The sequence below is a fragment of the Scyliorhinus canicula genome, chromosome 16, assembly GCF_902713615.1.
Source record: "Scyliorhinus canicula chromosome 16, sScyCan1.1, whole genome shotgun sequence".
NCBI classification, from domain to species: Eukaryota; Metazoa; Chordata; class Chondrichthyes; order Carcharhiniformes; family Scyliorhinidae; genus Scyliorhinus; species Scyliorhinus canicula.
Genome location: NC_052161.1, coordinates 26,260,570 through 26,287,853, shown reverse-complemented (window position 1 = coordinate 26,287,853; position 27,284 = coordinate 26,260,570). Strand labels below are relative to the sequence as shown.

At 47.0% G+C, this 27,284-nt stretch overlaps 2 protein-coding genes across 2 annotated transcripts in view; one reads left to right on the top strand and one right to left on the bottom strand.

Moving 5' to 3' along the window:
- dclre1a (DNA cross-link repair 1A (PSO2 homolog, S. cerevisiae)) overlaps positions 1-8,694 on the bottom strand; it is a 45,771-nt gene extending 37,077 nt beyond the window's left edge. The window contains exon 1 of the mRNA XM_038822043.1: positions 8,240-8,694. Within this exon, the coding sequence (XP_038677971.1) occupies positions 8,240-8,645 (406 nt within the window). The 5' untranslated portion in view covers positions 8,646-8,694. The remainder of the gene's footprint in view (positions 1-8,239) is intronic.
- A 174-nt stretch (positions 8,695-8,868) lies between these two features.
- The window catches only part of nhlrc2 (NHL repeat containing 2), a 90,563-nt gene continuing 72,147 nt past the window's right edge, over positions 8,869-27,284 (top strand). The window contains exon 1 of the mRNA XM_038822044.1: positions 8,869-9,086. Coding sequence (XP_038677972.1) covers positions 8,939-9,086 — 148 coding nt within the window. The 5' untranslated portion in view covers positions 8,869-8,938. The remainder of the gene's footprint in view (positions 9,087-27,284) is intronic.

Below are 27,284 nucleotides of genomic sequence, written 5' to 3'. Positions count from 1 at the left end.
CAAACACATCAGCATGGCAGAAATCAAGAACTGGATAGAACACTTCACGCATATTTATTATTAGATTTTCATTTAAATATTGGGAAATTTTAAGTTTATTACACATTTTCAGATTGAAGAATAAAATGTCTTGTAGCAATGCAAAGACTAAAAGAAGTATGACAGTAAGCATTCCTTTGGAGCCAAAAGAAATGGGTGCAGGCTTTTTCCTAACCAAGACAACAGTGCACAATTCTGATTTTCGAAACATCAGCACAAAAAAATCAACAAGGGCTGAGAGAGTTAACACATTATTCTATTTTTTTGGTTTGGAACTACAGTCCTTACTCTATCAGATGTAAAGGCACTTCAGGAAATAAATATATCAACATTAACTGAGCCTAAAATTCTCCATATTTCACCACAATCAGCATTTCACTAAAAGACCATGAGAAAACACTTGATTAGTCTTTATTGGAATGTGGATACGGTTGCCAAGGGCAGCAATTACATTTCATCACATGTTGCTCGATATGTTGGTGGTGGGCTGCTTTCTTGAAACAGCTGCAGTCCATATGATGCAGGTGCAGCCACAATATTTACTTTAGGTATGGAGTTTCAAGATTTTTATCCAACTACAATTAAAAGGAACAATGATATTGTGTTCAGGATAATGAAAGACTTGGCAAGACTGCTCAGAGGCAGTGGTGTTCTCATGCATCTGCTGCCTTAGCTCTTCTAGCTGGTGGAATTTGTGGATTTGGGAGTTATAGCCACAGTACACAAATGATGAACTTCTGCAGCAATGGATGAGGTGCCAATTAAGTGGACTTTGTCGTCTTGAGATACCGAGCTTCTCATACTGTTGTAGCTGTACCCATTCAAGAAAATGGAGAGTATTCCAAAGCATTCCTGACTTGTGCCTTGTGAAAAAATGAAATGAAAATGAAATGAAAATGAAATGAAATGATGATCGCTTATTGTCACACGTAGGCTTCAAATGAAGTTACTGTGAAAAGCCCCTAGTCGCCACATTCCGGCGCCTGTTTGGGGAGGCTGGTACGGGAATTGAACCATGCTGCTGGCCTGCCTTGGTCTGCTTTCAAAGCCTGCGATTTAGCCCTGTGCTAAACAGCCCCTATTGTAGATGTTTGAGAGGTTTTGCTGAGTTAGAAGTGAGCCACTTCCAAGGATAGACACTTAAAGATTATTAATTAGAATAAACTAGTTGGTATTATATAGAATTGAGATGTCCCAATGGGGCAGCACGGTAGCACAAGTGGGTAGCACTGGCTTCACAGCGCCAGAGTCGCAGGTTCGATTCCCCGCTGGGTCACTGTCTGTGCGGAGTCTGCACATTCTCCCTGTGTCTGCGTGGGTTTCTCCTGGGTGCTCTGGTTTCCTCCCACAGTCCAAAGATCTGTAGGTTAGGTTGATTGGCCATGATAAATTGCCCTTAGTGACCAAAAAGGTTAGGAGGGATTATTGGGTTACAGGGATAGGGTGGAAGTGAGGGTTAAGTGGATCGGTGCAGACTCGATAGGCCGAATTGCCTCCTTCTGCACTGTATGTTCTATGTTCTAGATCAGGAGATAAATGCAGCATTCAAATTTGGTGCGAGTGGTAGAGACCAGAAAGGCCTTGAACTTAATCCCAGTTTGCACGGAATCTGCTGATCTTGAGCAATTAATCTGTTTCTCTAGGCTAAAAATAGGTTTAGTGATTGCTATCAATAAGTGCACATTTTTAAAAATTAATTTACGGGACGTGGGCATCGATGATTAGGCCAGTATTTATTGCCGATCTGAAGGTTGTGGTGAGCTGCCTTCTTGGATTGCAGCAGTCCATGTGGTGTAGGTACAGCTACTGTGCTATTCGAGAGGAAGTTCCAGGATTTTGACCCAGCGATAGTGAAGGAATGACAATGTATTTCCAAGTCAGGGCGGTGAGTGACTTGGAGGGGAACCTCCATGTGGTGGGGTTACCAAGTATCTGCTGCTCTTGTCCTTCTAGATGATAGCAGTTGTGGGGTTGGAAGGCGTTGTCTAAGGAACCTTGGCATGTTACTGCAGTGCATCTTGTAGATGGTACACATGGCTGCCACTATTTGTTGGTGGTGGAGGGTTTGAATGTTTGTGGAAGGGGAACAATCAAGCAGGCTACTTTGTCCTGAATGGTGTTGAGCTTCTTGAGTGTTTTTGGAGCTGCACTCATGCAGGAAAGTGGAGATTATTCCATTACACTCCTGACTTATGATCTGTAGATGGTGGACAGGCTTTTTGGGTGGGGTGTCAGTTGATGACTTACACGCTGTAGGATTCCTAGCCTTTGACCAGCTCTGGTAGCCACAGTATTAATACGGCTAGTCCAGTTCATTCTAATCAATGATAAACCTAGGATGTTGATTGTGGTGGATTCAGTGATGGCAATGCCATTGAATGTCAAGGGGTGATGGTTAGATCCTCTCTTGAAGGAGATAGTAATTGCCTGGCACTTGTATGGCACAAATGTAACTTGCCACTTGTCAGTCCAAGCTTGGATGTTGTCCAGGCCTTCTGCATTTGGACAAGGACTACTTCATTATGAGGAGTCACGAATGGTGCTGAATATTGTGCAGCCACATGCGAACATCCCCACTTCTGAACTTATGATGGAAGGGAGGTCATTGATGAAGCAGCTGTAGATAGGTTGGCTTAGGACACTACCCTGAGCAACTCCTGCAGAGGAGATGATTGATTCCAGCCACCACAAGCATTTTCCTTTGTGCCAGGTATGACTCCAACCAGAGGAGAGTTTTCTCCCTGATTCCCATTGACTCCACATTTGAAAGGGCTCCTTGATGCCATACTGGGTCAAATGCTGCCTCGATGTCAAGGGCAGTCACTCTCACCTCACCTCTGGCATTCAGCTCTTTTGTTCATGTTGAACCAAGGCTGTAAGGAAGTCAGGAGATGAGTGACCCTGGTGAAACCCAAACTGAGCACCTGTGAGCAAGTTATTGCTGAGTAAGTGCCTCTTGATAGCACTGTTGATGACTCATTCCATCACTTTCCTAATGATGGAGAGTAGACTGAGAGTGCTGTAATTGACTGTGCTCGATTTATCCGGTTTCTTGTGTACGGGTAGATGCCAGTGCTATAGCTATACTGGAACAGCTTGGGTAGAGGTCCGGCAAGTTCTGAAGCACAAGTCTTCAGTACTATTACCAGAATATTGTCAGGGCACAAAGCCTTTGCAGTATCCAGGGCCTTCAGCCATATAACGTTGAGTGAATTGTGTCGGCTGTAGACGGACTTCTGGAGGAGACCGAAATGGATCATCCACTTTGGTGTGAAAGCCTCAGCCTTGTCCTTTGCATATACGTGCTAGGGTCCTCCATCATTGAGGATGTGCACTCGGTCACTTCGAAGGGCCGGTCGAAGGCCCCTTCCCCCATCAGTTTCTCACCTACTTGTCTCCGCACCTTGACTTCCTTTGGGCATCCCCACAATCCACAGATTTCACCTCCTGGAGCAATTATCACGGTCCTCCAGATTCTCACTCAGTCTTTACTGGCTGCTCAATGCCATCCCCATCTACGCCTCCAGCAAGGTCAACCGATCCTCATGCTCCACCACCGACTCCTCCACCTTTTGGATCACCAGGCCCCGAGCTTCCTGCCTCTGCTCCACCCACTTAATCGCCACCCTAAGTGGCTCCACCTCCTTGGCCAAATCTTCTTAGGCTTCCTTCCTCTGCTGCTGGAATTTGCTTTGCTGCTCTACAGACCACTGGGTGGGCAGCGCTGCCTCCTTGATCCCCACCATCTTCATCTCAGAAACGTTCTTGCTTCAGTTGCTATATCTTCCTCATGGCACTCCTTGTCCGAAGAGCCATACACCAGTCCCGCCAAGGGTATTACATTCCCTGGGCACTCATGCACCTTTTGCCATCAAACACCCACACGATTGAGATAAGTTAGGATTAAAAAAAACTTGAGCAGGAGCCACCAAATGTGCAACCACTCACTATGGCCGCCACCAGAAGTCATCATTATATATTTTATGGAGTTTAAATTTCACTAACTGCCATGGTGGGATTCGAACTCGGGTCTCTACCTAGATTACTAGTCCAGTGACAATACCACTATGCCACCATCTCTTATGATCCTATTCTATCTAGTGCCTGTAAACACATAATTCAACCTCACACAGAATCACTTGCTAACTTGCATGCCATTTCCCCCTCTTTGCTCTCCAGTGTGCAAGAACCTGTTGTTGCCTCCCAAATATATGCCCAGCAACCCCAGATTTGGACCTTTTCAATCAGATCCCACACGATTGAAAGGGCCTTTATCTAAGTCACAAATAACTTCCTATGTGACTATCCATTCTAATCTTTAGAATCATTAAATTAAACATCCCCAAAGCAGGAGGCCATTCCATACAACATACCAACATACCAAAAGGGGCTGTTTAGCACAGGGCTAAATCGCTGGCTTTGAAAGCAGACCAAGGCAGACCAGCAGCACGGTTCAATTCCCGTACCAGCCTCCCCGAACAGGCACCGGAATGTGGTGACTAGGGGCTTTTCACAGTAACTTCATTTGAAGCCTACTTGTGACAATAAGCGATTTTCATTTTTTCATTTCAATTCCAGAGAACTATCCAAATCGTTCCAATCCCATCCCATAGACCTGTCATTTTTCCACTTCAAGTACTTATTCAATTTCCTTTTGAAAGTTATTACTGAATTTGCTTTCACTAATACATTCCAGATCATTTATTTTTTCTTCAGGTCACCTCTGGTTCTTTTGCCAATTACACTATCAAAACCATTAATTCTGAATGCCTCTTAATGAGTCTCCCCTTAACCTTCGCCGCTACAAGGGGAAGCCCCAAGTTTCTCTAGTCTCTCCTTGCAGATGACTCTTTCATTCCCCAGTACCATTTTAGTTAATCTCTTCTGCACCTTCTCTTAAAGGTCTTCACGCTACTTCTAAAATATGATGCTCAGAATTGGCACAATACACAAGCTTGGGCCTCAGCATTGCCTCATGAAATTTCAGCACAACTTCCATGTTTTTGTACTCTATGCCTTAAAGGATTCCATATGCTTTCTCATCTTATCCTGCTACCTTAAAAGAACTGTGTACATTGACTCCCAGGTCATTTTGTTCCATAACATTTATTAAAATTGTACCACTGAGTTGGGCCACTCTCCTCAGATATCCTACCAAACTTAATTGCTTCAACATTTCCCTGCATTATTTCATCTGCCATTTGTCTGCCCAATTCACCAATTTACCCACCTCCACCTTGAATTCAAATTTATTTTTCTCATAGTTTACTGCATTTCCAAGTTTTGTGCCATTTGCAAACTTTGAAATTATGCCCTGTATCCCCAGGTCCAGGGGACGCAATTCTGTCCAGTCTGGAGAAATAGTCACTTACCACAACACTTAAGGGGGCGATTCTCCGCTCCGCGGTTTCACGACGGCGCAAACAGGGCCTGGGCACGACCTATTCTGGCCCCCATAGGCTCCAGCCTCCTTACGCGGCGCCAGTTGGGGCAGCTCAATCCTGCGCATGCGCAGTTGGGTTGCGCCATCCTGCGCATGCGCGGGGAACTTCTTACACGCGCCAGCCCCGGCGCAATATGGCGTGGGTGTTCAGGGGCCGGCTGCGGCTGAATTTAGGCCCGGGGAAGGGAGAGGCCAGGCCGCCGATCGGTGGGCCCCGATCGTGGGCCAGACCCCTTCGAAGCCCCCCTCCTACCCCCAACAGGCCGCACCCAGAGCGTTCCTGCCGGCAGCGATCAGGGGTGGACGGCACCGGCGGGGCCCTGTCGCGTCGGAGCGGCCGCTCGGCTCATCCGGGCCGGAGAATCGCCGCTCGCCATTTGCGGCGATTCTCAGAGTGGCCCGGCGCAATTCTCGCGGTGCTGGTTTCGGCAGGGGGTGGGAGAATCGTGTGCGGGTGTCGGGGCACCCCGGCGATTCTCCCACCCAGCGTGGGGGGGGGGGGGGGGGGGGGGGGGGAACCTCCCTATCTTCTCTGCCTTAACTAATTTTGGATCCATGCAGCCGCTGTCCCTTTAAGCTTATGGGCTCCAATTCTGCTAACAAACCTATTCTATGGTACTTGATCAAACAACTTTCAAAAGTTCATGTATATATCGACTGTTCTACCCTGGTTCACGTCTGGTTTGTCAATCACAATTTACCTGTGCTGGCTTTCATTTGTGAACCCGTAATTTTCTAAACCTTAATTAATTTGTCATCACTGATGTTAGGTTCACTGGTCTTTAGTTGTTAGTTTTATCCCTCTGCCATTTTTAAAACAAGGGTGTAACATTTGCAAGCATTCAGTGCTCTCGCTTCACTCTTATCTAATCAGAAGATTGCAGAGTGTCCTCCTTTTTCACCATTGCTTCCCTCAGAAATTTAGGATGCAACCCATTCTGACAATATGCTTTTAATACTTTGAATGTTGACAACCTTTACAATCCCTCCTCTGTATCTATTTTTATTCTATCCAAAGTTTTCTACTGCCTCCTCCTTTACTGTGACATCAGCAGCATCCTATTTAGTGAAATAGATGCAAATTACTCATTTAGTACCTCAGCTTATTCCCTTACCTCCAAAAGGATCTTCATTTTGGAAGCAAATTACCTCCGCCCTTTCACTACTGTTCTATTATTTATATGTTAAATCATTCTTAACCTATCTATATCCTTTGATAGTGATCATCTTTCGCCAATGCCTCTATTCAATGGGACTGCCCTCAGCTGGTACAGTTTTATTTATTTAGTTAAAGCTAGAGATTCACCTACAATAGTTTATTTTCCTATTCTCACATTGTTACTTTTGGAGCCCCTCATGAATATACTCTTGGCCCACCCCTGATCTACATCATCCAAAAAGATGTCAGATTCAAAATGTATGCTGTCAACACTCATAATTCTCTTGGCCCTTTCCACTGCCTTTAATTTGTAATGCTGTTTTCCCAGCATCCGGTACTGGGTGAACAGAAATTTCCTCCAATTAAATACTGGGAAGACTAAAGCCGCTGTCTTCAGTCCCTTCCAAAACTGTTCCCTAGCCACTGTTTCCACCCCTCTCCCCCATTTTCTGACACCACAGCAGATTGTTTGCAACTTGAACATCAAATCTGACTCTGCGCCATATCCTCTCCATCACGTTCCACCTCAAGTGACATCACCCAATTCCACACCTGCCTCAACCCATCTGCAGCTGAAACTCTCATCTACATATTTGTTACCTTCAGACTCAACTATTCCAATGCTCTCCTAGCTGGTCTCCCTTCCATCACACACTGTAATCGCAAAACTCTGTTTCTCTATTCTGACCCACACAAAGTTCTGTTCACCCATCATCCCTGTGCTCACTAAGGTACATTGGCTTCTGGTCCATCGGCACCTTATCTTAAAATCCCTCATCCTGTCTGTTCAAATCCTTCTAACTCTACAACTCTTCCAATGTTCCTTCAATTCTAGCTTTTATGTTTCCCCAATTTTCTTCATATTTCTTGTGCCTTCAGCTGCATAGAACCTGTTCTTCGGAATTCCCTTTCTAAACCTCCACTTTTAAAATGCCTCTTTGACCAAGTTTTCAGTCACCTGCGACTCAGACACATGGACAGCAGTACATTGATGGGGTGTGGGTTAGGTTGATCTTAGATTAGGATAAATGGTCGACACATTGTGGGCCGAGGGGCCTGTACTGTGCTGTATTATTCTATGTTATCCCAGTATCTCCTGGTGTCAGTATCAGATTTTGGCTGACATTGCTCCTCCTGTGTTGTGGGTCATCTTCCTATATTAAAGGTCCAGTATAAACGCATGTTGTTGAGGCTCCCAGGGAGCTCCTTATATCTGGGGGGGGGGGGGGGGGGGGGGGGGGGGGGGAATTACTGCACAATACTCCAAAGCTACTCATTAAATGCCTTGATTGTAGTGAGTCGGTAGATGTTGGTTTAACATGAAAATAAAAAGCAAAATACTGTGGATGCTGGAAAGCAGGAGTCAAAACAGAAAACGCTGGAAAAGCTCAGCAGGTCTGGCAGCATCTGTGGGGAGAGAAAAATAAGCCAGATGGACACAAAACATTAACTCTTGTTCTCTCTCTCCACAGGTGCTGTCAGATCTGCTGAGTTTTTCCAGCGTTTTCTGTTTTGACTTCAATTTGTTGCGTGTTAAAATGCCATGATTCACATTTCAGAGACTGTAAAAACCCGCACCTATTTATTTGGCCACTTACCATTATCAGTGCAACCTGGAGTATCCAAACACTCTGTGACATGCCACCTGGGGGTTTCTATCAGCAGCAGGGAGAAGGGCATCTGACAGATAGGGCAGTGGCCATCATGGACAGGCCTGGCCTTTCTGGGGGTTTGTTTCTTCTCGGGGCACTCGGCCCGGGACGGGGGGCTGCCCGTGGGTGTCGTGCTCGACGCACCAGACGCGGGGGGGCTCAGCTGCTGACCGGAGGCCGCCCCGCCGCCTCCTCTCTCCGGAGACGCCCGGCGCCGGGACCTGGCGCCTTTACCCCGGCTCCTCGGCGGGGCCGGCTCACCCCTTCCCCGGGCTGCCCGAGGCGAGCCGGCGGGCCGTTTGCGGACGGAGCGATAGCCCCAGATGGCCAGCTCCTCCTCGGCGCTCGCCATCGCGCTGGCCGCGGCGCCGGCTGCGAAAGAGCCGGGCCGTTAAAAAACCGCGCTCGCTCGCGCCCGCCAAATCCCCACTCCCATCCGCAAATTCGACACGGTCCGTCGCACCGATCTGAGCAAGCAATTTGAAAAATAAAAACAACCGGGTCCCCCCCCTCAGCCCAAGTGTGAAACCTATGCAGGTAGACCTGATTTTTTAAAAAAATTAACTGCAAGGGCGGCGTGGCGAATGTGGTGATGGGGGAGAAGCCCGGCTCTTCTCTCTCTCACTGGCAGGCTCCGGGGTCGCCATGGCGGCTGTGTTTGCGGCCCAGGCTCAGCTGGAAGCTGCTTTACTGGAAGCTGCCGGCCAAGCCCAGAAAGAACAGCTTATCCTCCAGCACCTCAGAAAGCTGGATGGCAGGGACACCGATTTGACAGTCCCTGAGTTTGATGAAGGTGAGTTTTCTCCCTAAAGCAGTGATAGGAAGTAAGGAATCCATTTGTTTTTAAGGTTTTTAAAAAAATAACAAGGACTGTGAACTCGTCTGCAGTGCAATTTTCACATTGAAGGAGGAGTAACAGATTGGGAGGGATGACTTCATACAGAATACATTCCCATTTTATTTTAAAAAAAACTAATTACTGGGGATTTTGCCTTTGGAAAGTTTCCCCAGAGTAAGTTAACTCTCTGCCAGCTGTCGTGTTCTTGTCCGGTATCTGACAAATTGGAAACAAATCTTAAAAATTATTCGCAGAAACTGCATGATCATTTCTTGCTTCTGAAGTTTCCTGGCCAGCCAAAGTGTGCCATATGTGCATCCAGGCTGTGAAAACAGGATATGTAGTACTGTAGTAGGTCGTGCAGTTCCTTCCTTCCCCTGCCGGAACATTGAGCACATCTTGTCATGTCTAATTGACACAGCAACCGCTTCCGATAAATTTTACGCGTAAACTGTGACCTCTGTTGTCTTTTCAGATATGTATCTCAAAGTTTTTGAGGGCTAGTAATAGTCCTAATGTTTATTCCTCCACAGTGGAAAAGCGTTTATGGTGTTTTCTCAATTTCTTGGGGGTCCTGATTTGTGTCTCTATGCCTGACTCATCTTCCTGGAGTGAGACAGCCCCGACCGAGGTCACTAGCGTCGAGGGGTACTTTTAAGTGTTTTGTTAAAGTCTGGAACTGCCAGCTCCAGTTCATTTGCGAGAACAGCTTTCAGCTTCTCAAAAGCGGTTTGGCACCTCTCTTGCCACACAACCTTTGCTTTTTTTAATAGACAGACAAACTTGTGGTAGAAAGTCCACATCAAGAAGGCATACGGAATGTTTGCCTTCATCGGCCCGGGCATTGAGTTTATAAATTGGCAGCTTTATTGAACCTTAGTTAGGCCGCGCTTGGAATATAGTGTTCAATTCTGGTCACCACACTACCAGAAGGATGTGAAGACTTTGGAGAGGGTGCAGAAAAGGTTTACCTGGATGTTGCCTGGTATCGAGAGCATTAGCTATGAGGAGAGGTTGGAGAAATTTGATTTGTTCTCACTGGAAAGACAGAGATGAGAGGCAACCTGATAGAAGTCTACAAGATTATGAAGGGCATGGACAGAGTGAATAGTTAGAAGCCTTTTCCCAGGGTAGAAGAGTCAATTACTAAGGGGCATAGGTTTAAGAGGCAAGGTTTAAAGGAGATTTACAAGGCAAGTTTTTTTTACACAGAGGGTAGTGGGAACCTGTAACACACTGCCGGGAAGGTAGTGAAAGTCGATACGATAGTGACTTTTAACGGACGTCTTGACAAATACATGAATAGAGGGATATGGTCTCCGGAAGGGTCAGGGGGTTTTAGTTCAGACGGGCACCATGGTCAGTGCAGGCCTGGAGTGGCGGAGGGCCTGTTGCTGTGCTGTAATTGCCTTTGTTCCCTTAGAATCTCAATATATTTCTCATTTAGTTCCAAAAGTGAGAAAATCCACGACTGCCTATATCTTGCAGCTCTGGGCAGTACTTGTCCTCGATCCATCTCAGATCACAAATAGGCCACTTGACCCTTGGCAAACTTGCTTTTTGGGAGTTTAGCGACCAGGTAAGATGGCTAATCTTTGGATGAGGATTTCCAGTTGTTTTAGGAGTTTTTCCACAGGTGTCACTGTACACTAGCAGGTTGTCTTGATACACTACACAGCTGGGTAAGCCCATCACTGTCTGGTTCATCAGCCTTTGGACATTGCTGAGGCCAAACGGCATGACAAAATTGCCACAATCCACCTGGAGTCAAAAACACCGAGATCTTCTTTGCTCAAGTGGTCAAAGGCATTTGCCAGTATCCATTTAATAAAATGTTCTTAGTGATGTAGACTGCGTTTCCTACTCCCATCTATGCAATCTTTCAGTCAGGAGATCAGGTGAACACAACCAGGGACTGGGCTTGATTAGTCAGCTTTGGTTACTCAATTAATCTTTCAGTAATCAATGTAGAGCCTTGTGGAGCCATTCGACTTAGGCATGAACACAACCAGGGACTGGGCTTGATTAGTTTTGTTATGGGCCAGGGTTTGGAGAACCCCAAAGTGTATCATGGAGTTCACTTGAAAATGAAATGAAAATCGCTTATTGTCACGAGTAGGCTTCAATGAAGTTACTGTGAAAATCCCCTAGTCGCCACATTCCGACGCCTGTCCGGGGAGGCTGGTACGGGAATCAAACTGTGCTGCTGGCCTGCTTGGTCTGCTTTAAAAGCCAGCGATTTAGCTGAGTGAGCTAAACCAGCATATGGGCATATGAATCAACAATATCTATTGACAATTGCAACAGACAATAAAGAACAATAATTCTGTGAGGAAAAACTGTTCCTCGTGATATAATTTTGTTTTTAGATATTTGACCCACAACTTTTAATAGATTGTGGTATGGGAAGCACAAGGCCCACTCTACAGTTGTGGTAGAGCAGAAATGGAAAAGTATTTTTTAAAACAAAACAATGTTTATTCTATGAACTCAAGTTAACCTTTTTAAAACATACAGTGAACATCTTAACAACCATCAATTCAAATACAACACTAAGTAATCCTTAATAACTTCCCAAAAAACATCCAGAAGACAAAAGAAACACCTTTTAACAGACTCACATTAGGTTTACATTCACTACTGAGAACATTTATAATTCTGAATTCACTAAATTATCAAGAGATAGTCTTCTCATGGCGGAGAGATCAACAGTTCACCTGCTCTGTCTGACTTCAGCTCCAACACTGAAAACAAAACTAAAACACACCCTGCAGCAAACAGCCTAAAACAAAAGTAAAAAGCTGACAGACAGCCCAGCTCCACCCACTCTAACATCACTGCAATAGTAAACACCCATTTCTTAAAAGGTACTCTCACTAAAGATATTTATATACACACCCATTTATAAACACCCATTTTTCAAAGGTACTCTCACATGACAGTTTGTGCTCAAGCATATAATGATCTTCTGGACCTAGGTCAGTTTCATCTGGACGTAGATGGTGGGGAATCTGTTTCACGAGAGTAGTGCCTCAGACGTCTATATCAAGTGCAGTTAAAGTGCTTCAGCCTGGCTCATCTCTACGGATGCTGTTAAATGCGTGATTGGCCTTGCCAGATCATTTTTCTGTTCCACATTTAAATGGGGCCTAATTTCTGTAAAGGAGCTGTTTTTGATAACCAGATGGGGGTTCAATTTAGGCCACGTGCATGGCTTCCTCTAATTCGTCTTCACTGTCTCCTTCATCCTCCAATTGTTTTACTCGCTGACCGACCATTACCCACTTTCCTTTCCCACCTGTGGTAATAATTTGACATGTTGATATGTCACAATTGGTGTTTTTTCCTATGGTCTGAGGTGTCAATTAAATAGTTTATCTCCTCTCAGCACTTTGGCGGTCTCTACATTGGCAACTAGTCAGCTCTTAAACCCTTGATAAAGCATTCACAATCACATTATACTTTCTGGGATGTGTACAATTTTAACATGGAACCGTTGAAATAATAAACTCCAACAGAATAATTTTGCATTCCGGGTTTGAAATCTTTCTATAAATGCAAGCGGATTATGGTCCGTATAAACTAAGCTTTGTTTATTGCCATGCTGGACATATACTTCAAAGTGCTGAAGGGCTAGTAGCAATACTAATGTTTCCTTTTCTATGGTGGAATACTTTCTTTGGCAACCTGAAGTTGTACATTTGCTGCCTTTAATGTACAGTCTGCTACATCTTTTAACTTTTCATTCAGCAACTCCTTCTGCTTCATTAACAAGCAAACATGGACTGTATCTGCATTCAGTTTCACCTCCACCTTCTTAACTTGAACACGGTTTTCTTGGAGTTCCTGTCTTTTGGAATGGATGATAATAGACTCTTCATGTAATGAGCTGCTTCTGCTTCAATTCTTTCCGCATTCACTGTTATTTTCTCAGTTCTTTTACAATATCCTTCCTGTAGTTCCAGCTGATACCTGCACACCAACTCATTCTTCAGCTCTCCTCAATATATTTCACTACCAGCTCCTGTCTCTGGAGAACTCTTGTTCCTTTGGATTGTGAGACAGTTCAAAGGCTTCAATTCGTTGTCTAAGTTCAACCTTGCTATTTTGCACGGCTTCAATATCTCTTCAATAAACGTTGGGCACGATCTTCCCAAAAGGGGACAAAGTCCCAAGCGAGCACATTTAGCCGCGTGTTCAAAGCAACTCATGTTGAATAAGGGGTCTAAACGGGGAACGCGCGGCCGAGGGCGCACATAGCCCTGTTTTTTACAATGGGGAGCTCCGCTTGCCGGTTGTAGCGAGAGAGATTGGGACGCCATTTAAAAATGGGGTCCCGATCTCCGAGGCCCTCAAAAGAAAATCCCTGAGCTCCCACCAACCCCAACACATCACAGGAGAGCCCCTCCCCCTGCAACCGTCAACACCCATGGTGGGCAACTCCAGCTCAATCACGCACGTAATACAAAAAATGCCAGCTTGGCACCCTGGCAGTACTGTGGGGACCAGTATCAAACGGCACTCGCCCGAGGTCCCAAAGCCTCAGGTACCTTGTGAATCTGCACATTAAAGTAGAAGGCTTACTGCCTTCGGTCTAATATGCAGTTTGCATAGCACCTGCCTCCCTTAAAGTAGTTATGGGTTTGGCTACGTCAGTTGATGAAAATCAGTTGATTATCTCCTTAGACAAAAATCCTGTATATCTTTCATCTACCTCATTCATCACACCTCCTCCCACAGCAGTGTTTACCTCAGGTCGCCTAAGTCTAGCTAGAGCTACGATCTGCCATGTAGTATTCTCCACTTTTGACCCCTTTTCAGAATCCTCCTTAGTCCCATGGACTTTCCTCGTAACTTCCAACATGCTGAACAAATGTGTCCCACTTTATTACAATGGTCGCACCTAGGCCTTCGAGTCTCGCCTTGACCCTCAGTACCTTCCTTCCTGGTACTAGGAAGAGATCTCGGAGCTTTCCCAGCTACCCATTCTTTACCTTGGCTATCTGCCTTCCTTTCATTCTCCCTCTTCCTATCCTTTTCAAAATTAAGGGCATGATGAACAAAGGTTTAAATTTATGGATGAGCTCATAATCATCAGCCATAATTGATGTTTGTCTAGCGGTCACACCCTTGGTCTTCCAACATGGGTTCTTATCATAAAAGGTAGGGAATTCTTAAATTGTTCTAAGAGAATGACCTCTCTCAGAGGCTTTTAGGCAGTTTCAACTTCCAATGCTCATGCCCAGCGATTAAAATTGTACTGCTTAACCCTTTCACATTCAGCTGGCTCCTTAAATTCCAAAACATTTGCCTCTATGCCTCGGGAACCAATTCATATGCAGCCAGAAAAGCCTTTTTCACCTCATCATAATTCTTAGACACCCCCTCTGACAGGAAAACATAAACGTCATGTGCTCGCCCCATCAATTTACTTTACATAGGTAATGTCGGTTTTGGCCATTCCATTTGGGTTGCTATTTTCTCAAACGCGCTAAAAAAAGGTTTCTATTTCCTTTTCTTCAAATTTTGTGAGGGTCTGTATAAACTTAAACATAACACTACTGGGTTCCATTCCAGAATTAAGCTCCTGGCAGCTCCCTTTTAATTTCCAGTGCATTAAGCTCAAACTCTCTCTCCAATGCTTTTTCCTCTCTCTCTAATTCCAACCTCCTCATTTTCAATTTCCATTTGAAAAGCTTTATCCTTTTTCTTTTTGCTGCATTTTCATTTCTTTTTCTTTTTGCTGTATTTCCAGTTCTTTCATTTGTAACTGGAATTCAGCTAATTCTATTGATTGTTGTTGTGACCCAGGCTGGCATTTCTTTCAAATTTAAACGCTGAGCAATCGCTTCAGTTGTCTCTACCTTCCTAGATTTAGCTGGCACCTTTAATTTCAATTCAGCTGCCAATTCGAATAGCTTATCTTTTGAAAGCCCTTTTAAATAAACCAAAGACAAGTCTTCCAGCTGAAGAAAAATCTTAGCAGCCTCTAGACCATCCTGTTATATTACTACAAACATGGTGTCTCGTGTTAATTTATACTGTAACTCAGAAGTCACCATGTGCTGTTCGAAAGATCATGGCTCAGAGTCTCCAAATTACAACCCCCTGGCCTAGTGCATGTTCAATTCTAGCCCCACTTGACCTGGAATCGCAACACAATTGTAATTGACAAATAATTCTCAGAAAAACACTTGGGAGTCTTTGGCTCTTGGCTGCCCAATAACTACAGTCACCAGCTTTGGAAATTTAAACACAATTAATTTTATTACTAAAAATAACTATAACCAAATATGCAGCTATTATCGAGATAAGCTAACACAGAGGAGAAAAGTTTCTGTTAAGAAAAAGTTGCTGTCAGCCTTTCTTATTTTCTTGGTCACTGTAGTAAATGCTCACTTGCTCAAACATGCATTTTTTCCCAGATCTATCGTTCCAATTAACTGATTTTAAAATTTTGTAATTCATGTGTTTGTGAAGTTTGGCTTTTAGTTTGGAGGTTGAAATGTTTTAACGTTAAGTAGTTGAAACTTGTTGCCCGATCATCTAAAGTAGGTGTATATAAAAGATCCTTTTCTGTGTACTTACAAGGTCTGCGTTAGGTGGAAATTGTAGACAGTTAGAAATATAAAATATTTATGTAGCTTCCCTCAGGTCACGAATCTCTCATGGGTTTCTTTTAAAAAAAAACACATTTTATGATGATTTTATAACAGTAATTACAAATGTAAACATAACTCAATACATAACACCTCCCCCAGCCAGCAACTGTACCCAACCAACATGGCTTATATACACAGTTCCCCAGTCTCCCCTCCTCCACTTACTGGTCTCGTCTAAACTGAACTAAACTATTTCCCCTACCCCCTTCATTCCCTGACCCCCCCCCCCCCCTTACATCTGCTAGCAGTTTAATTTTACCCAAAGAAGTCGATAAATGGCTACGCCATCTACCTAACGTTGATCCTCGAAGGCAAACTTAATTTTCTCAAGCGTGAGAAACCCGGCCATCTCGCTAACCCATACCCCCCGTTTCGGGGGCTCCGAGTCCCTCCACGCCAATAAGATCCATCTCCGGGCTACCAAGGAGGCAAAGGCCAAAACGTCAGCCTCACGCCCCCTGGACTTCCGGGTCTTCCGACACTCCAAAAATCGCCACTTCTGCCACCTTTGTCTTTAATACCGTGGACATGACATATGCAAGTCCCTGCCAGATTCCCCTGAGCTTCGGACATGCCCAAAACATGTGGACATGATTCGCGGGACCCTCTCACAAACCGCCCACACCTGTCCTTCACCCCTTCAAAAGACCTGCTCATCAGGGCCACCGTCATTGTATCAGGCTGAGCCTGGCACATAATGAGGACGTGTTGACTCTACGCAATGCATCCTCCCACAGACCAGCCTCTAGCTCCTTACCCAATTCCTCTTCCCACTTGCGCTTTACCTCCCCTATCTGAGTTCCCTCCTACTCCATGAGCTCTTTATAATTTCCAAGACCTTTCCCTCCCCCACTCCCGTTTTCAAAACTACCTTGTCTTGTATCCCCTGGGGCGCCAGAAGTGGAAAGGTCGAAACCTGCCTCTATACAAAATCCCTCACCTGCAGATAATGAAACTGCCTCCTGGAAGTTCAAACTCCTCCTCCAAATTCTCTCTCATGGGTTTCTTAATAGAACCAGTGAATCTTCAGCTGGCAGTTAGATAGATAGATAGATAGAGAAATACAGCACAGAACAGGCCCTTCGGCCCACGATGTTGCGCCGAACTTTTGTCCTAGGTTAATCATAGAATTTTGGACAATTTGTCATGGCCAATCCACCCAACCTGCACATCTTTGGACTGTGGGAGGAAACCGGAGTACCCAGAGGAAACCCACGCAGTCACGGGGAGGATGTGCAGACTCCACACAGACAGTGACCCAAGTCGAAATCGAACTTGGGACCCTGGAGCTGTGAAGCAATTGTGCTATCCACAATGCTACCGTGCTGCCCTTAAGAAGTTAACCTACACTCCCTTATTCTACCCTAATCCAAGTACCTATCCAATAGCCGTTTGAAGGTCCATAAATTTTCCGACTCAACTACTACCACAGGCAGTGCATTCCATGCCCCCACTACTCTCTGGGTAAAGAACCTACCTCTGACATCCCCTCTATATCTTCCACCATTTATCTTAAATTTATGTCCCCTTGTAATGGTGTGTTCCACCCGGGGAAAAAGTCTCTGACTATCTACTCTATCTATTCCCCTGATCATCTTATAAACCTCTATCAAGTCGCCCCTCATCCTTCTCCGTTCCAATGAGAAAAGGCCCAGCACCCTCAATCTTTCCTCGTATGACCTACTCTCCATTCCAGGCAACATCCTGGTAAATCTCCTCTGCACCTTTTCCAAAGCTTCCACATCCTTCCTAAAATGAGGTGACCAGAACTGCACACAGTACTCCAAATGTGGCCTGACCAAGGTTTTGTACAGCTGCATCATCACCTCACGGCTCTTAAATTCAATCCCTCTGCTAATGAACGCTAGCACACCATAGGCCTTCTTCACAGCTCTATCCACTTGAGTGGCAACTTTCAAAGAACAATGAACATAGACCCCAAGATCTCTCTGCTCCTCCACATTGCCAAGAACCCTACCATTAACCCTGTATTCCGCATTCAGTTATCCCTATTAGAGATATATATTATTCATGTGAATTCTAGGATCAGAGTTGTTTTGAAGGCAAAAGATAATCAGTTTAAATTTATATTTGGGAGCATCCCAGTTGTGCCTCATTGCTGTGGAAGTAGGTGAGGCAGAAGTTACCCTTTTATTTTGGGTTTATTTGTGCATTTTCACATGGAAATAGGCAGTCAGTTTAGGAACAGAATTGAAACAGGCAGATAAATAATCTATCAGGGATCTGCTAAGCACTGTGGACCATAAGCCGACATCTATTAGGAACCAGTGGTGTTTCTAATTTAAAAGCCACAATTCAAGAGTGTACAATCACAAGGTTGACAAAGATCATGAGGATCACAGAGGCAAATGTCAATGGTAGAGATCTTGTACCATGGAGAATAGCTGTAAGACTGAGCAGAAATCAAAGTGAATTGCAGAGAGATATGGCATGCCTTGGTTTGACCCCAAGAGAAATGAATAAATCCTCAAGATCTTATTAAGTATTGAGGAACTTTTGAGGTGAAGGTAAAATGGGGTTTAGAACTTGGGTAACTCGAAAAATATTGCTTCATTCTTGTAGAGGGAGGATTTTTATTTGAAACGTGAAATCTCGCAGCATAGTTCCTTCAGTTCATTACTGGGAGTTCAAATTTCTCCTTAAACTGTTACTGGTCACTACAGAGATTGTAACACCATGGATAAATTAATTAAGTTTGAAAGCATAATTATATTGAGGTTACATTAATTCCATGAAGCTGAGGTGATAGATGGCTTTTATGTTCGAATTAGTATGCTGCTCTGACATTGTAGCAAGAGGAAGTGTTGAAGCAAGTGAAGCAATGCCAAATAGGTACTAGAAATGCTAAATTTAAGAAAATAGTCAGAAGTTTCCAATAAAAGATTCTAACTTAAAAAATGCATCAAGTAATTTTCTTACTGTTAGAATTTAGTTAGTTTTAACAAATTGTCTCTAGAGACATCTTTAAAATTCTGAATAATTTAAAATTTTGGATTTGTGATTTTCTTTTACAAATGTTGTGGTTGATGGTTTGATAAAAATATGTCTGTGCTTGGCTGTAATTAATTACACTTTGAGCGTAAACCTCATCCATTTATGAATATATGAAAATCACTTAAAATTTAGTCAAATTGATTTGAAACATTTTTGCATGGCCAGTGAGCAAAATTGAATTGATATATCTGAAGTCAAGCACAGCATAGCCTGGTGACAAACACAAATTATCAGGATCACTGGTGTTTGAAGTGATTAATATTTATACATGCATAACAAAATATTAATTACAGAGAGAAAAATTGGAAGGAACAATCCTAAAACCACAAGCAGGAGTTCTCTAATGGTTTCTAGTACAACTGGCATGATTGTATGCCAGCATATATTGTTTCATTCAATTTCAGCTGTGGAAGTAATTTTTTCTTGTGTAGTTTGACAGCCATAATTATATTGCATATATATATATTTGATATGTAGGGCGGTATTCTCCCCCCCCCCCCCCCCCCCCCCCCCCCCCGTGTGGGAGAATCGCCGGGGTGCCGCGCGAATTGCGCCAAGCCACCCGACCCCTGCACGCGATTCTCCCACCCACCCACCCCCGAAACCAGCGGCGCGCGAATCGCGCCAGGCCGCTCGGAGAATTGACGCAAACGGTGAGCGGCGATTCTCTGGCCTGGATGGGCCGAGCGGCCACTCCAACACGACAGGGTCCCGCCGGTGCCGTTCACCCCTTTTTTAAAAAATAATTTTTATTGGAATTTTTTACAGAAAATATAAAATATAACAACAAATAATGAAATGCAACAAAATAACCCATAACAACTGTAACACCCCCCAGACCGCCTCAACGCATGTATCATATCCCCCCCAACCCCAACAAAAGAACTTAAAAATAAATTAAAATTAAATAAACAAACATAGTCCTCGTTCTCTTCCCCCCCCCCCCCCCGGCCCGGGTTGCTGCTGCTACTGTCCCAGTATCCTATCGTTGAGCCAGAAAGTCGAGGAAAGGTTGCCACCGCCTAAAGAACCCTTGTACCGATCCCCTCAGGGCGAATTTGACCTTCTCTAGCTTAATAAAACCCGGCATGTCATTGATCCAGGTCTCCACGCTTGGGGGCCTCGCATCCTTCCATTGTAGCAAGATCCTTCGCCGGGCTACTAGGGACGCAAAGGCCAGCACACCGGCCTCTTTCGCCTCCTGCACTCCCGGCTCCACCCCAACCCCAAAAATCGCGAGTCCCCAGCCTGGCTTGACCCTGGATCCCACCACCCTCGACACCGTCCTCGCCACCCCCTTCCAGAACTCCTCCAGTGTCGGGCATGCCCAGAACATATGGGCATGGTTCGCTGGACTCCCCGAGCACCTGACACACCTGTCTTCACCCCCAAAGAACCTACTCATCCTCGTCCCAGTCATGTGGGCCCGGTGCAGCACCTTGAATTGGATGAGGCTAAGCCGCGCACACGAGGAGGAAGAATTAACCCTCTCCAGGGCATCAGCCCATGTCCCGTCTTCGATCTGTTCCCCCAGTTCCCCCTCCCACTTAGTTTTCAGCTCCTCTACTGACGCCTCCTCCACCTCCTGCATAACCTTGTAGATATCAGATATCTTCCCCTCTCTGACCCAGACCCCCGAAAGCACCCTGTCACTCACCCCCCTCGCGGAAAGCGAAGGGAATCCCTCCACCTGCCGACTAGCAAATGCCTTTACCTGCAGATACCTGAACATGTTTCCCGGAGGGAGCCCAAATTTCTCCTCCAACTCCCCCAGGCTCGCAAACCTCCCATCAATAAACAGGTCCCTCAGCTGGCTGATGCCCGCTCTGTGCCAACCCTGAAATCCCCCATCAATGTTCCCCGGGACGAACCTATGGTTCCCCCTTAACGGAGCCTCCATCGAGCCCCCCACTTCTCCCCTATGTCGCCTCCACTGCCCCCAAATCTTGAGGGTAGCCGCCACCACCGGACTCGTGGTATACCTCGTAGGAGGGGGCGACCATGACCGTTACCAGGGCCCCCAGGCTTGTATCTCCACAGGACGCCCTCTCCATCCATTTCCATGCTGCCCCCTCCATCACCCACCCACTTGCGAACCATCGACACATTGGCTGCCCAGTAGTACCCCGAGAGATTGGGTAACGCCAGCCTCCCCCCATCTCTACCCCGCTCCAAGAAGACCCTCTTCACCCTCGGGGTCCCATGCGCCCAAACAAAGCTCATGATGCTGCTGGTCACCCTTCTGAAAAAGGCCCTAGGGATAAAGACGGGCAAACACTGGAAGAGGAACAAGAACCTCGGGAGAACCGTCATTTTGACGGACTGCACTCTACCCGCCAGCAATAGCGGCACCATGTCCCACCTTTTAAATTCCTCCTCCATCTGCTCCACCAGCCTGGTAAAATTAAGCTTATGGAGAGTCCCCCAATTCCTGGCCAGCTGCACCCCCAGATATCTGAAACTCTTCACTGCCCTCTTAAACGGGAGCCTCCCATTTCCTCCTCCTGATCTCCCGGGTGTACTACAAATACCTCACTCTTGCCTAAATTTAACTTGTAGCCTGAGAAGCCCCCAAATTCCGCTAACAGCTCCATCACCCCCGGCATTCCCCCTTCTGGGTCCGCCGTATACAACAGCAGGTCATCCACATACAGCGATACCCGATGTTCCTCCCCACCCCGCACCAGACCCCTCCATCTCCCTGACTCCCTCAACGCCATAGCGAGAGGTTCAATCGCCAGTGCAAAGAGCAGGGGGGACAGGGGGCACCCCTGCCTGGTCCCACGGTAGAGCCTAAAGTACTTCGATCTCCTTCCATTTGTAACTACATTTGCCATCGGAGCCGCGTAGAGCAGCCTCACCCATTTGATGAATCCCTCCCCAAATCCAAACCGCTCCAGCACCTCCCATAGGTACCCCCACTCAACTCTGTCAAACGCTTTCTCTGCGTCCAGCGCCACCACTATCTCCGTCTCCCCCTCCACTGCCGGCATCATGATAACGTTTAGCAGTCTCCGCACATTCGTGCTGAGCTGCTGTCCCTTGACAAATCCTGTCTGATCTTCGTGCATCACCCCTGGCACACAATCCTCTATCCTGGTGGCCAGGATCTTCGCCAGCAATTTGGCGTCAACATTGAGGAGCGAGATAGGCCTGTATGATCGACACTGCAAGGGGTCCTTATCCCGCTTCAGGATCAGAGAGATCAGTGCCCGCGACATCGTCGGGGGCAAAGCCCCCCCCTCCAATGCCTCATTGAAGGCTCGCACCAACAGGGGGCCCACCAGATCCGCATACTTTTTATAAAATTCCACCGGAAACCCGTCCGGCCCCGGGGCCTTACCTGACTGCATTTGTCCAGTCCCCCTGACTAGCTCCTCCAACTCTATCGGCGCCCCCAGCCCCTCTACCAGCTCCTCTTGAACCCTTGGGAAACATAGCCTGTTCATGAAGCTCTCCATCCCCCCTCTCCCCATCGGAGGTTCCGACCGGTACAGTTCCTCGTAGAAGTCCCTAAAGACCCCATTTACTTCTGTCCCCTTCTGCACTACATTCCCACCCCCATCCGTCACTCCACCAATTTCCCGAGCAGCATCTCGCCGACGGTGCTGATGCGCCAACATCCTGCTCGCCTTCTCCCGTTACTCATATACCGCGCCCTGCGCCCTCCTCCACTGTGTCTCCGCCTTTCTGGTGGTCAACAAGTCAAATTTGGCCTGCAAACTACGCCATTCCTCCAGCAACCCCTCCTCCGGTGCCTCCGCGTATCTCCTGTCCACATCCAGGAGCTCCCCCACCAGTCTCTCCCTCTCCCTCCTCTCCCTCCTTTCCCTATGGGCCCGGATGGAGATCAGCTCCCCCCGGGTCACTGCTTTCAGAGCCTCCCAGACCATCCCCACCCGGACGTCCCCCGTGTCATTGGTATCAAGATACCCCTCAATACTTCCCCGGACCCTCCTACACACCTCCTCATCAGCCAGCATCCCCACATCCAGGCGCCAGAGCGGGCGCTGGTCCGTCGCCTCCCCCATCTCCAGATCAACCCAGTGCGGAGCATGGTCTGAAATCGCTATGGCCGAATACTCGGCATCCTGCACCCTCGGGATCAATCCCCTGCTCAGGACGAAAAAATCTATTCGTGAATAAACCCTATGGATATGGGAGGAAAAGGAATACTCCCACGCTCTCGGTCTCCCAAACCTCCAGGGATCCACCCCTCCCATCTGGTCCATGAATCCCCTCAGTACTTTGGCCGCCGCCGGTCTCCTGTCCGTCCTTGAACTGGACTGGTCCAGTGGAGGATCCAGCACTGTGTTAAAGTCTCCCCCATGATCAGGCCCCCTGCCTCCAGGTCCGGAAGGCCCAACAAGTGCCTCATGAAGCCAGCATCATCCCAATTCGGGGCATATACATTAACCAGCACCACCTTCTATCCTTGCAGCCTACCCTTCACCATAATATATCTGCCCTCCTCGTCCGACACCACCTCAGCCGCCTCGAACGCCACCCTCTTCCCCGCCAGAATCGCCACCCCCCCGGTTCTTCGCATCCAATCCTGAGTGAAAAACCTGCCCCACCCACCCTTTCCTCAGACGAACCTGGTGTGCCACCTTCAGGTGGGTCTCCTGGAGCATAACCACGTCCGCCTTCAACCCCTTCAGATGAGAAAATACCCTAGTTCTCTTAACCGGCCCATTCAGCCCCCTCACGTTCCAGGTAATCAGCCGGATCAGAGGGCAACCCGCCCCCCTCCCCCGTCGGCTAGCCATAGCCTGTCGACTGCTCGCCCCAGGCCAGCTCGCCCCACCCGACCCGTTCCCATGGCGATAACGCCTCTCCTCTACCCCCCGGCCCACACCAGCTCCTTCCTGGCCATTCCAGCAGCAACCAGGTATCTCTTCCCCCCCCCCCCCCCCCCCCCCCCCATGGTACTTCCGTGAGTCAGCTGACTTCTGCTGACCCCGGCAGCTCCCGCCAAAACCTATCCCCTCCCGGCATGGGGTCATCCCCCTCTTGCCACACCTCCTTGGCACCGCTTCAGCGCGGGAAAGAAAACCAGTAGAGGCCCCGCCCCCGCCGCCAGCTCTGCCCCGCGGCGCGGGAAACCAGAGGAAAGCCCGCGCTTTCACACTGCCACACCCCACCCTTCTGACGCAGCTCCCCAAACTCCAGTTTCACCCCAACCCCCAGCCCCGTACAGAAGAGAACATATAAAATACAACCCCCAACATTCCCCACATACCCCACACCCATACCCAACAAACAGACCCACCCGGCAAAAGAGCACAAAGAAAACCAGCAAAAAAAACACACATGTCAAAGTTAAAGAACAGCAACAGCGAAAACAGCAACATCCATAGTGTGTCCCCAGGCCACTACTTCGAGTCCCCAGGCCCTAGTTCGAGTCCAGCTTCTCCGCCTGTACAAAGGCCCAGGCCTCCTCCGGGGACTCGAAGTAGTGGTGCCGGTCCTTGTATGTCACCCACAGGCGCGCAGGCTGCAGCATTCCAAATCTGACCTGCTTGGCATGCAGCACCGCCTTCGTCCGGTTGAACCCGGCCCGCCGCTTAGCCACCTCCGCACTCCAGTCCTGGTAGATTCGCACTACCGAATTCTCCCACTTGCTGTTCCTCTCTTTCTTGGCCCAGCGCAGCACACACTCCTGGTCGCTGAATCGATGGAACCGCACCAGCACCTCCCTCGAGGGCTCATTTGCCTTAGGCCTCCTGGCCAGCACTCTGTGAGCTCCCTCAAGCTCCAGGGACAAATGGAAGGACCCCGCCCCCATCAACAAGCTCAACTTCGTGGTCACATACGCCGGGAGATCCGACCCCTCCAGCCCCTCCGCCAGGCCCAGGATCCTCAAATTCTTTCGCCTCGTGCGAACGTCCAGCTCCTCCAAGCGGTCTTGCCACTTTTTGTGAAGTGCCTCGTGCAACTCCACTTTCCCCACGAGGACCGCGGCCTCCTCCTCCCTCTCAGCGGCCTGCTGCTGCAACTCCCGAATGGACGCCTCCTGGGCCGCCTGGGTCCCAAGCAGCTTGTTGGTAGTCGCATTCAGGGAGTCCAGCAGCTCAGCCTTCAGATCCGCAAAACAGCGCAGAAGAGAGGCCTGCTGCTCCTGCGCCCACTTCCACCAGTCCTCGGGTGTTCCGCCGGACGCCATTTTGTCCTTCTTCCCCCGCTTTTCTTGGGGAGCTGCTGCAGCTTTTTCCTTTGCCCCACTCCGGGTGAGCACCATAAATTATGGGGAATGCTCCTCTAGACACCTTCCTCCACCGGGATTCGTCGAAACAGCGCTGATTGGGGCCCTCAAATCGGCCCAAAAGTCCTTAAATAGCGGGAGCTGCCGAACGTGCGGCTTAGCTCCGCATAGCCGCAACCGGAAGTCGGTGCCGTCCACCCCTGGTCGCTGCCGGCAGGAACTCTGCGGGAACACTCGCGGGGCGGCCTGTGGGGGGGGGGGGGGGGGCCTCCGTAGGGGTCTGGACCGCGACTGGGGCCCACCAATCGGCGGGCCGGCCTCTTCCTCCCCCCCCCCCCCCCCGCTGGCCCCTGAACACCCACACCATAGTGCGTCGGGGCTGGCGTGCCCATTTGGCGATGCGTACAGAGGCTGGAGCGCCGTGCTGGCCCTATGTGAGGGCCAGAATAGGACGTGCCTGGGCCCTGTTCGTGCCATCGTGAAACGCGACGGCGCGAACACTTGCCCGCCATATCAGAGAATCGCCCCTGTAATTTACTGTTGGTAAGACATTCGTATTACAACAAGATCTAACATATTTAGGTGATCCTTGTGTGCGTGTCATGCAAATGTTTAACATTTTCTTTTAGAAGTAGTTAAGGCTTTAGATTTATTGTTTGAATTTTAAAAATAATCTGCAAATCACATTTTTATTTACACCGTGAGTACTGGTAGCCTCAATGTTATTTTTGCTCGAGAAACCGGGCAAATATATTTTTGGACTACTGTTTTGAGAGTACATGGATTCTCGAAAACTAGCCATGAGGGTGGTGTTTCAGGCAGGTTATTCGTTTTCTGTAAACAATTCCATTTACATTACCATCTGATTATATGCTGCCTATATACAGTGCAAATTGAAAGGATTTCAGAATATAGGTCCAAATGGAACATAGCTCCACTTGTAGTTCTTTTAAAAGCTTTCTGTTACTATCAAAACAATATACTCAATTAGCTATTAATTCTTACAAAAGACACCAGTTTGGGTATATGAGGTAGATTGCTCTTGCTTATTGCTTATGTTTCTGTGTTGAAGGCTACAGCTCAGTTTTATGGAGTATGAAATGTACATGTCACATATTTGGTCCTATGGGTTTGGTGTAGATGCCGATTGTGTATTATGTTGCAGTTTTTAATGGAACTCTGCTGGTATGTGAAAACTCATTTCTATTAGAGTTAAAATTGAAAATTCCAGAAAACTTATAATCGGGTTGAGTATGATCCAAGAACTAGTCAGCATGCAGAAATACGGGCATTTACCTGCTACTTCATCTTATTGGAATTTATTATGGGCAGTATCAAAGATTGTGTGTATATCTTTCGCATTCTTGATCATCACTAAAATTTTCTATTCCATGCCTTTTTTAATGCTATTTTTTGCTGCATATATTGCCATCAGTTTCCTCTGTACAGCTTTTCAAAATACCTGTTTGCATTAAGTCCACCAACTGCCTCTCTGTGACAGAAGTTTGACTCTTATTTGATATTCTTTTCTTTCTCCTTCCAAATACTTTGCTTTGTTTAATTTTTTCAAGAAGTTTGCATATCTTCTAGTTTTAACTTTTGTATAGTCTACAACAGAAATGTTATCATGCCTTTTCTCTTGTCTGATGCTGACAGACCCCACTCTGTGTTTCCTTAATTTTCTGTTCAATGTCTGATTTACAGTATATGATTTTTTACATATCTCATTTGGATTATTCTTATCCCGTAAAGATACATGACATTATTAATCAGTAAAATGCCATACATTTTTAGCAATCTGCATATAAGTGGGCATATGAATATTCTTTTGCACAGATTTAGCTCTACTGCATATATGCTAACAGAGCATTCTGAAAGGTCTGTCCACATTTATGGAACAAAACCGTCATGCATTATTTTCACAACAGTTTAATATTTATCTGTTATTACCATTTTTGGAGGGAGACTAGCCAGGAGCAACTCTGAAGGGTGGGAATGAAGAGAGGGGACAAGTTGGGAGGGATGAGGAAGGGCGAGAGGGAAGCTGGGAGCAGTGTTTTGCAGTAGTTAGATGCAATTGAAAACACTGGTGGCAATGTTTAGAACAAAATTAGTGATAGAAAATTAGATTTCTATTGGGGTTTATGCAAGAAGAGCATTGAATGATGAAATACTTGAAGGTGATAGCCAAGGTTGGGGACTGGTGGAGAGATCTCCATGTGGAATCTTGCACATTAATAGTAAGCTTGCTAGACATTTCAAAATGGGTGT